Raw genomic sequence first — 11337 nt, 5'->3', positions numbered from 1 at the left:
TCAAAGTGATTAGATACGGGACTGGCAAACTTAACAGCTTACGAAGCCCATGAGCCTTTGTCGAACTACTCAACAATTTTCAGTGTGGGTGCACTGTTTTCCACTCAGTGCTGGTGGACTGAATTCTTATATTAAAGCAGGGCACTTGTGTTTTTGGAGGACCGGGTGGTATATGACTTTCAAAACAGCAAAAAAAAATGGAGAACTGGGAGTTGCAGTTTGAAGCTAGTTTAGACTGAATTGGTCCATGTGATACATCACACTGTGAGATCACTGTACCTGTGAGACTGAATTAAAGCAACACAGTGTGTCTGACTCATTTTGAATTACACTGACCTTTGTCTTTTATGCATGTTCCAGGGCCTGGAACTACCCTCAGGCGCCCCGGGGGGGTTGAGATGCCACAGTTTATGACTTTGGTTTCCAGCCCCACTTTACGGTTGCTTGACATATTTGTGAGATTTTAATGGCTTCTTTGTGGCCTTTTCAACATAACAACAAATTCATGTGTATGGCTGTACATTTGCAGCGCTCACGTGGAATTCTGTTTTAATGACAGTGGTGTTACATTCCACAATGTAGGGGAGCCAGAGAGCAAAAAAATTACAACTTACTCAAAAATGAAGGTGTTCAGTAATCCTGCTTTATATTTTGATTTCAAAACAAATCAAGTCTCTTTAAAAAGAGCACAAACTTATCTTTCTGAACTCCTCTGATTGTAATAATTAATGCATTTGCGCATAAATTCATGCATTTATAGCCATTGAAAAAAAGAAAAAAGATTTTCTGTTTTCATGGTTTTACTGTTTGTCAGAGAGATGCCGCTAAAAACATTCATGTGGTGAGCAGAAAAGACATAAAGCTGTTTTACAGGTTTCTCAACAACAAATATGAACGATGTAACATGTGTATACACAACAATGTACAGTGTTAAATAAAGTATTACAACAACGTCAGTAGTCAGTGAATCTGCAATCAAGCCTTTTGAAAATAGAATAGCTGCAGGAGAATTAAACATTGGCCTGTGAACATTCTAATCTACTGCAAATAATATTATGCGTATGAATGCAAAATAACTTACATGCTGGAATCATCCAAAATAGTCTCTGCTAAACAGCAGAGCATTAGATTTGTTAAGAAAACAAAGGAATCATCAACAACTCTCATTTGGTTATTGTATGGTTACATTAAAAAGCAATAAATATCAGCACATATTCCTTTATATTAAGATTCAATGTTCTACAGTAAAAAAAAAAATCAGGCACTAAATCACTGACATAAATGTAAGCTGCCACGATATGATGGTAATACAATGTTAGTAACAACAAAAAAGATAACTGAGTCGGAGTAACACTGAAATGCAAAAGGTAAACATTTGTTGCAATAACAATTCAATGCTGTAAGACACACATCAACATTACCCTGTAAAATGTCATTAAAGTCATGTAAATATGAGCAAAGACAAAAGAAAAAGAAGAACAGAGGCTACACGCAGGCTCACATAGTCCTCACTTTAACAGTACAGAGGGCTGGATCAGTCCAGTTTTAACACACTTTGACCAAATCAGTCACCTTCCTAGTGTGTTGGTATGTTTCAACTTTCCCATAGCAGCTGGGATTATTGGACTTCTTCTCTTGTTCACTGTACAAAACATCATCACTAGTTTATACTCCATCTCCTCAGTTTCTGGCTTCACGCATCATGAGTGGGAATTTGTGTTTTTCTGTGGGGGGAAAAAAAAATACAAGCGACGTGTTAAAGTAAAACCCAAAAAACTGAATACAAAAAATACAGTGCTATATTTTTTTCTCAACATTCTTGACTCTGTTGTACATCTCTGTGGATTCGAAGTATGTAAAAGAATGAACATACTCGTGTTTGGTGAGGGGAGCTTTGTCGCAGGTGACCTCTGTGAGCTTTCCACCCTCCTTGCCCACTGTCTGCTGAATGCTGTTTCTTGGAGTGGATAAACCTTTCAGATTTACCTCTCTGCAGCCAGAATGCACATTAGTGTTTGAATTATGACGCTGTTGAACAGGAATACACGATACCTATATATTTCTGGTTCTTTTATTTCTTTGTTAAACACCTGCTTACCCTTTAGTGGTTTCCTCTCCGTCTTCAACCATTTTGAGGCCTGGAACCTTCTTTCCAAACACTTTCACTGCAATGGACATGAGCAGGCCACAGCGATTTCTGTAGCAGCAGGTAGCGTCTACCACCAGGAATACCACAAGGAAGATCAACATGACGATGCCAACCACACTGCCTTTGGTCATGCTGGTGCTCACTTGAAGAGGAGAGGATAAAAAACACTAAATAACCAAAAATGGAGGTATCGCAAATGTCCTAATTCTATGGAAATTTTTTTTATTGCCAATTTTATCAGAGCTATGTATGGTGATGTTCTTCAGGTAATATCCTGAGCAACATTTTCACAAAGAAGGTGGTTGGAAGCAACGTACCAGGTTTTTCTGCAATTGTAAAGTTGAATGTGGCAGGCATAGAGGAACCATTTGTGTTGACTGCTGTGATTTCCAGTTGATATTCTGAGCCAAAAGCGAGGTCTTTTAGGGTGACAGAGTCGGCATCAGATTGCAGCTGCATTTCTTTCCACTCGGTCCCTTCTTTGTCCTGTTAAAAAGTACACAGGAAACGTAAGAATCAGCAGGGGGCATGTTGTGATGGAGGTAAACATGGAGATAAACTCATTCTGTCTCCCACCTGTCTGTATCGAACACTGAAGTGCAGGAGAGGGGATCCACCCTCATCCTTCAGTTTGAGAGGAACAGAGAAAGAGTTGCCCTCTATGTTCATCTCATCAGTGGACAAAACCGGGCTGTCTGGTTCACCTATAGCCAGGAGCAGGAAGGGATAAATTATAACCAAATTTAATAGCAGTTATCGTGTGTCAACACCTATTGCATTGAGCGGTATTTTCTTAGAATGCATCCAGATTTCAGTTATGTAAGTAGTGTGTGTGTACTGTGAGCACTTTACCTTCTGAGAATGGATGACAGTGGATTACACGATGTCATCGCCGGCATGAGTGAACAGCAGGCAGCAAAAAATGATGGTTTGAAAATGTTTAAATGTTGAACACATGAGGGATGAACAAGAGAAAATTACAAAGGCAGATTAAAATAAAAATAAAAAGCATATAAACATTTCTAAACTTACGTATTCCGTGAGTGCGGACGCTCTGCTCATCCGAGAACTGTCCTTGTCCCACCATGTTCAGGGCTGCCAAACGTACTGTGTACAACGTGTACGGCTTGAGTGCGGTGATAACTAAGGGATCTAAAAAAACATGCAAATCAAGGAACATAAGTTTATGGTGAAAACAGATTAAAATAGGAATGCTGAGTGATGCTTTCACAACAGCGATGCGTCTTTTAGGAGCAGCTGTTTCACCTGAATCTGGGACGATAGTACGCTCCCACTGTTCTGCTGTATTTTGCTTCCACTGCAGTACAAAACTTGTGATCGGTGTTCCCCCACTGATGGGGAGAGTTTTGAGCGAGAAGACGACAGAGGTCGGACCAGGGGAGACTGACAGGTAATGAGGGGGCCCGGGCACAGCTGTAGGTCAGGCAGCAGGGCGGAAAAAATAAAATAAAATGTATATCAGAGGTTTGTTGATCAATAATGAATGGATCTACTTTTACTTCATTTAATACAGACAGACATAAACTCTTACTGTATATTGCAACATCTCTCGATGCGTTTCCAGAAACGCTGACAGCCACGCAGGAGTATAATCCACCATCAGAGGGCACTACCTCATCAATCTCCAACATGCCTTCAACCACACGGACACGACCAGAAGTTGAATCCTGACAGAAAGAAGAAGGACAAGCTCAAAAACTAGAGGTACAGTATTTGCAGCTCATCATGCACATCATGAACAGAACAGTTGGGAAATAATTACTTAGAATGAATTTGATACAACAAGATCACTAGAACATCATATGACCTGTAAATGGATTGAAACTTTAAAATTTGTGTGTTGTTTCATGAAATAGTTTGCACAGTTTTGTGCTTAGGTATCAGTTCATGAATTCTTACCAATCCCTGCCAATTTTGCTTGTTGAGCCAGTGTAGCTCAGGCTGAGGATGGCCAGATATGTTGCAGGACACAGATACTCGCTCACCCACTGACGCATTGACCTTATCTACTGACACAAACACCTCTGGTGCCTCTGAAAAGAAAAACAACCATCATCAAGATCATGTTTCCTCTACAGTACAATACAACAGGAAGAAATACATATATTAAAATGATATAGAATGAAACCAACCAAAGACATGAAGCATAATGGTGGTACTGTTCTCGCCAATCTTATTGGTGGCTGTGCAGACGTACTCCCCAAAGTCAGCCCTGACGACAGACTGTATGGTCAGCTGGCTGCGGTCTGAGTTGAATTGGTGATGTGAGGGGTCAAATGTCACCGGCCTAACAGTAGAAGATAAAGAGTAAAATACAGTTTAGTTTTGTAATATTGACATGTGGAATTAAAACATATAAAATGGGTCACCGTGAAAAAACAAAGGCCAGGAGAGGGAAGCAGAGAAAAGACTGGAGGTAAAACAGATTGGGCCACAGAACATTAACAAAGCTGATACGGACATTTCCTTACCTCTGCTTTGCACACACACACACACACGCGCGTGCACACACACGCATTAACAGAGCTCTTAAGCACAGTCTGGCACAAATCTAAATAACAACACAAAATGACCCACTCATTGTTACTGATGGTAAATTGTGTCCAAACAAGGTTGCCATTGAAAAAGAAAAACTGAATTTATACACTTGATATACATCTAAAAAAAAAAGAATTGCAAGTTGAGGAAAAAAAAAGGCTTTTCAATATTTGAATATTTTCCAAAAAATTATTTTGATTTATAGAAAGAACTGATTCAGATCCCTTTATCATACATAAATCATACATAAAATCGGGGCTTACATGCTCCAGGTGATGTTGGGTTTTGGTAGACCATCCACCAAACAAATTAGGGAGACATTGGTTTCAGGCCCAGCAATCACTTTTTTTACCTCTTCTCTCAGGCGCACTGTAGGAGGAGCTGCAGGATGAGGCCATTTTAGGACATTTATTTATATGATTGGAATTGATATATATTATCATTAAGATTATGTATTTAAAAGAGCACTGAGTAGCTGGGTGATGAGTTCTCAAACCCTTGCAAACAATACAACAAGTAGTACGAACCATTGACAACAACAGAGACAAGGAGCTCCTTGGTGACAGATCTTCCTCTGATCTTGGCATGACACACGTATGTCCCGGCATCGTCTCTCCTCACTTTCTCAATAAGGAGTCTGTTATCAGATGTCGTATGAACACGCCTTCCGACTGAAGTGAGAGAGGGAAGCGCAGAAAGGGAAAGGAAGACACAAAATAAAAAGCTGTGTTGCTCGCTGAAGCCCATGTTTGAGTGATATTAGTGCAGCTCGAGAAACAAGACTAAGTAATGGCAGTTTCTACCGCAGCACAGCACTTCAGCAGATTCTGTTGCCCTGCTTTGAACTGGACAGTGTTTTTTCATTGAAGAAATATTTTGCCCACAAAGATTTTGGGGGGGGGTATATGTTTAACATTCATACTTGTACATTATTTATAAAAACATAAGCAAGTTAATAAAAGGTTTAAATCATAAAATGGCCCTTCAGGCAAGCTGAAGGACCTGGGGTTCTACTCTTACCATTAGAGGAGATTTCTTGCTTGTCTCTTAGCCAGTGAACATCCAGCTCTGGCTGCCCTGTCGCCAGGCATGGCACCATCCCATTCTTGCCCTCCAGAAATTCATGGTAGGTGTTGGTGCTACCAAATGATGGACCGTCTGACACAAGAGGACAAGGCAAGGATGGTTACTTCTAATGTTATGAAGCTACTAAGTCCCACTATGCTTAGCAATACCAGTTTGCACCAAAAAGCTTTCACAACAAGACTGATCATTGAGGTTTGTGTGTGCAGCCAGTTGTCACTCACCATAAACATACAGAGTTGTGTGAATGTCATCTTCGTGTCCAGTGTCATAGGCACACATGCAGGTATACCTGCCGGCGTCCTTCATTGTAGCCTTTTTAATAAGCAATTTGGAAGAGGTCTCATCCACCTTTAATACAATTTCTTCATCATCTATTTCCTCTCCATCCTTCTGCCACGTAATATCTCCCTCTCCTCCAGCTGAAGAAAGATGAAGGGGAGTAAAAATCAAGGTGTAACTTTATTCTAAAATATTTATGGATGGATGGATTCAATGTTTCAATCATATCGAAAAGTCCAATGAAATATAAATTGCTTACCTTTACATAACAGTAAGATCTCTTCTCCAACTTGAAAATCTTGCTTTTTTGCAATCATGTCCATTTTCCCATCTAAAAGGGAACACAGAAAGTATTAATTTAACCGAAACAAACAGGTCTTTGGACTAATACAGCAAAATTACTGATTAAAATGTTCTGATTTATTATTGAGGCTTTAGTCTGTATTAATCCACCACAATTTATCCCAGAAAATCCCACTGAAACACTCCTTTGAATACCAGACAAAAGTTGATTAGATAAAAGTTTTAACATCTGCGCAGTTCATGTCTTCCTCTGTTAATTTGTTCCAACCTCCTAACTTCCATTTATAAAAATGAACAGTCTTTGTATTTTTTCTGTGTAATGGGTAGAAAAGCTTTTTTTCCCCATTGTTTGAAAATCAGATTTTTCCTGAATAATTTCTCCTCATGCTTACCAGTAAATTTAGAAGAGTTCACATACAATCAATCTTTTAGAAATTTCGCATTTACCAACACGATCATTACAATATTGTAAGTCTTGCTAAATTTACTGGTAAAGTCAACAGGTCTTACCTGTGCTGTACACCGACAGCAGGAGCAGCAGGACTGTTCTCAAGATGACAGCTGATAGGTTCAACATGTTCACCTGGCAGCAGGTTGCCAGTCCTTTAGCACTTCTGTTCTGAGCTCTTCTCCCAGGATACTAGACAGAACACTACAATACAGGATTTTTTCTTCTTCTGAATTTAGTTATTTGGCATGCAACAAGTAAAAAAATCTCAGAACTAACTCAGAGGCGCATGGATCTGCTGACACCTGTTGTCTTCTGTCCTCCTGACACAATTATGACTGAGTTGTAGTCTGTGTCAGAGGTTATATAGGGGCACGCAAGCAGATGAAATGAGAGGAAATGACAAGGGGTGGGGGAAAACAGAGAGCAAGCTCTAGACTGTCATCCTTTCTTAAACCCCAACAAAGCTCCCATTGGTCCTTCATAGCGAAAAATGGGAAGTGATAATTGAACAATGTCCATCTCCTTCTGCTTTCCTTCTGAATGTCTCTTTCTTTATTCACACGCTATTGTCAAACTTATCTCTATTATATGTTACTTTTCAATATTGTTTCTCCTCCTTTTTTTGCATCCTCTGTTTTTTCTTCCATCCTCTCTCCACCCTCTTCTCCGTCTCTCTCTCTAGGCCACCGGATGAAAGCAGGAGAGGCAGCCCTCCAGGGAAAGAAGAGATGGGGGCAAGATATTTTTATCACCCCATCGTTTTTTTCTTCCCACATTTAAAAAGATCACGTTCCTCACAAGTACACACACCGAGCTGCACATAGAGTATGCAAAAACCACCATGATGCCACCACTCACATTTGTTGACAATGCACATCCTGTGGGATGCTGATATCAAGTAACCACAGTGATGCCCTCTTTACCACAAAGGAAACTGTTACTTTACTTTTCAAAACATTTCAAATAAGAATGTGTGCTAGTTACTGGCAAAGTATACGTTTAATCATCTTATTTACGCTGAAGACTTTGTGAAAGTCTGACTCTTTAATCAAACTTTTTCTTCGATTAAAGACTTGGAAGTTGAGAAAACAAAAAGCTGAAATTCGCAATTGCAACTTGCTGCAAAGCACAGTTGTTTTCATGCTTTTAATGCCCTTTTCACGGCATACTTTTTTATGTGTCAAAGCAGAAAGAGTACAGACATGAAAATCAACACTGATGATTGATTTACGCTTTTGTTTTTGAGGTAGTGCAGTAAACTAGATGCCATTCTCTATTTTATTTAATGTGTCTATATATATTAAATAAAATAGAGAATATATGTTTTTAGTTGCTGTGTGTTCAGGCTTAAGGTGACAAAAGTTTGTTTTCAAAAACGATCATGGTGTGGGCACCCAGTCACATCAGAAAAAAACCCAGTTATACTTCATTTGTGCCATCTTAGGTCTTGTCTGTTAAATCTGTGACCTATTCAGTAGGCTTTTACCACGGGTCCAATCCCCCTGGTAACCAAAGCAAAGGAGGAGAAACTTGTTCCCTAGTGCTGGTTTGTAATCTTCATGCATTACATGCCTCCACTGTGTAGACTGGGGTCATTCAATGTATTGCAATGGGGCAAAACTGGCATCAGTTGTATGCGTACAATATGCAGCATTATGTAAGTACATGAGTACATGACTCAAATCATATTCACTAGTGCCTGTTGATTTTGTAACATCTATGTTTTAGTGATATGTGAAAACATCTGCTGTAAGAAATAATCTCAATAAAATTAAAAAAGAGTGCAACCAAATGTGTCCCTTCTTCTTAAGAAGTTCTCTCTCACAGAAACAAAATGGATACACACACACACACACACACACACAAACACACACACAGTACAGTAGATAATCAGTCATCTCTCAACAAAGCCATGATCTGACTACAGCGAAGGGCTTTGATGAAGAGCAGCCCAGACCTACTTTGTTGTTCGCTGGTAGCTTCAAGGTTGACAGATAGACTTTGATGGTGCAGTCTAAGCCCAGTCAGACAGACTGAGCAGACAGGCTCACCCAACTAGAAAAGTTAACATGGTAAATATTTCTCAGCAAATTTAGAACATTGTCAGATCATCTGATAGACTTAAAGTGTAAGTTGGGCTGTATATTCTAACCTAACAGTGTCACAGTTTTTAACACAAGACTCTTTTGACCAATTTTGATCATAACCCAGACAAATGGTGATTGATGTTTCATGCTTGCCTCTGATAATAGGGTCAACCAAATGACCTTCCTTCACTGAAACAATCAAATACACACACACATGCACACATACTTGCACCGTTTACGTCACCATCCTTTCATCTATGTGACTTAAATGTCCACTGCCAGTCAAGTTTTGTTCCTTGGGGTCCTTTCACTTCCACTGGCCAACAGCCAGCCAGCCCTTCCCACTCTCCCCTTGATAGCCTATCAGTGCCTCCACACCAACGTCCAGCTATCCAGTCAAAGGTTGGCAAGTCCAAAGGGGCCACCTATCAGGTTGTTTATCAGGAGGTGTTATTATGGCTCATTAGATCGGAGTGTGCTCATAATGAGGACCATTAACAAGGGTGGGCACACACTGACAGCAGCTCTTCATCATGTTTGTGCTTTAGTTTTCACTTGTTAATCCACATTCTTTAAGAAAACTCAAATAGTGTTTTCAATTTATGCTGCTGTCAACGATGGGTTTGAGCAGCCTAGAATGGTAAACACTTTGGAAATGATCAAACAAATATAGAAATAGTGACACAGAAACTCTGAGACTTATGCTTTGAGACAGTGTGCAGCTTGTTAGCCATAAATACATATTTGATCAATATGTTCAGACTACGTTATGACAGTTTATTCAGTTTGGATATAAATGACATTACTCAAACAGATGTATTGGACCAAATTTACATTTTTTGAGGCAGAGATGTAGTGCAACTCATAATAAATGTAACGGCTGAAGTGTCGAGGTAAATCAGTTTGCATAGAATTTCATCATATTGTGTAAAGCCCATAAGGTTACAATACTAACACGTACCAATTTTGGATGTGTACTTTTGACTTATACTGCACATAAATAACATGACGAAAAAAATGTCTTCAATTATGATTCAAAACACCCGAGGGCGTTTGCTGTTCTTGCTGTTATGGAAGACTGCTCCAGGTCAGCGAAAGCAACGAGGTGCAACTCCGATGCCCTGCTCAGAAGACCTGGGGTCTTGTAGGAATATTAATATAAAAAGCTCACTGATTTACATAGAGATGTCTGTAGATTTTTAACTGATTCCCAAGTTTAATCAGAAAAATAAGAAATCCCAATGAATCTTCCCGGTTATGCCTACAGCTCAGTCGAGCTATGGTTACAGCCCGACTTGGCCATTTAATTGGACCACCGACCTCTTCCTAGTTTACATGGATTGGAGCAGATTTGAATTATTGACTAAAACGTTGTTCTAAAAATGTTTGACAAATTTTCAATATATCCTGCCACTTCTAGCTTTCTCTGTAGGAGATCATCATCTTCAAGTTACTTGAATGGTGAAATCATTGTCTGATGACACAGCAGTCATAAAATCAGGAGTTTATTAGAGCAGAGCGACAGTTTGAAGTTGACAAGTCGTCTTAAACGGCTGTTTTTAAGTCATAATTACTTAAACAGAAAAAAATGTGAATGAGAGCAAACAATGAATCGATTGACAAAAGAGTTGGTGACTCTAAGGACTGGTTTCCTTCTATCATATTGCAAGGTCTTAATCTCACTGGGTAAAATGCTTTGAGATGACTCATATTGTGATTTGGAGTCATGAAAAAAAAAGTAAAAGACCAATTTTTTTCACTTACGTTTAAGATAGTAAGAAAACTTAATTGTCTGGACTGAATATAGAATTTTGAAATAAGGAAAACTACATTCTTGTTTTACCTAATTTATTCTGCACACAAACACGTAGCCGACAGAAACAATATATCAGCTGAAGACATGAGGACGAGACAGGCAGGAAGGAGTGAGACACAGAAAGAGACTCTCGTGACTGGGGAAGACACACCCTCATTCTCTACTTTAAATGAACAAAGCAGACCTGCGCGTGTGTGTGTTTGTGTCTACGCTCAAATGTCCTACTACACAGACAAACTTGGCTCATGGTATGTTTAACTGGAACCAAATTAAGAAATGTTGCTTGAAACTATTTTTGTGAGTCAGGTAGTGAAAGGGAAGCAAAACATTAAACTTTTGCATTATTCTTTACATAATATCATTTCCGTGCTGTTTTCCTGTTTTATGTTCACGCTGTATTAGAGAGAAACAAGACGGTTGCCTGAAACAGAATAGCAATAATTGTTTATCAGCGCTTGTAAACTTCATCAGTCATCGAATCTCATGTGCAAATTCCTGAGAGGCATGACTGAAACACAAAGTAAAATGTGAAAGTTGTGAAGAAAAATTTGCTTTTTAAAAATGTTCTCATGGTTTGATGTGGCAGGTTGCTCAAATCCAATAGGAT

General features: G+C 39.3%; 2 protein-coding genes across 2 annotated transcripts; both read right to left on the bottom strand.

Moving 5' to 3' along the window:
- Nucleotides 1-782: 782 nt before the first annotated feature.
- On the bottom strand, nucleotides 783-3023 carry LOC142379768 (neural cell adhesion molecule 1-like). The gene is made up of 6 exons (XM_075465019.1): nucleotides 3002-3023; nucleotides 2726-2853; nucleotides 2467-2635; nucleotides 2099-2291; nucleotides 1874-1990; nucleotides 783-1724 (listed from the first exon to the last, which is right to left on the bottom strand). The coding sequence occupies exons 2-6, from the start codon at nucleotides 2816-2818 to the stop codon at nucleotides 1694-1696; spliced, it is 603 nt and encodes a 200-aa protein (XP_075321134.1). The 5' UTR covers nucleotides 2819-2853; nucleotides 3002-3023; the 3' UTR covers nucleotides 783-1693.
- A 51-nt stretch (nucleotides 3024-3074) lies between these two features.
- LOC142379767 (neural cell adhesion molecule 1-like) lies at nucleotides 3075-7372 on the bottom strand. Its single transcript, XM_075465018.1, has 11 exons — nucleotides 6887-7372; nucleotides 6333-6404; nucleotides 6016-6213; nucleotides 5729-5866; nucleotides 5236-5379; nucleotides 4972-5089; nucleotides 4303-4457; nucleotides 4070-4203; nucleotides 3702-3837; nucleotides 3416-3583; nucleotides 3075-3301 (listed from the first exon to the last, which is right to left on the bottom strand). Exons 1-11 carry the CDS (start codon nucleotides 6951-6953, stop codon nucleotides 3090-3092), a joined length of 1542 nt encoding a protein of 513 aa, XP_075321133.1. The 5' UTR covers nucleotides 6954-7372; the 3' UTR covers nucleotides 3075-3089.
- Nucleotides 7373-11337: the final 3965 nt, after the last annotated feature.

This window comes from Odontesthes bonariensis, chromosome 5 (genome assembly GCF_027942865.1).
Source record: "Odontesthes bonariensis isolate fOdoBon6 chromosome 5, fOdoBon6.hap1, whole genome shotgun sequence".
Taxonomy (NCBI): domain Eukaryota; kingdom Metazoa; phylum Chordata; class Actinopteri; order Atheriniformes; family Atherinopsidae; genus Odontesthes; species Odontesthes bonariensis.
The sequence above is the reverse complement of the archived record's forward strand: the minus strand, read 5'-3'. Positions and strand labels throughout refer to the sequence as shown.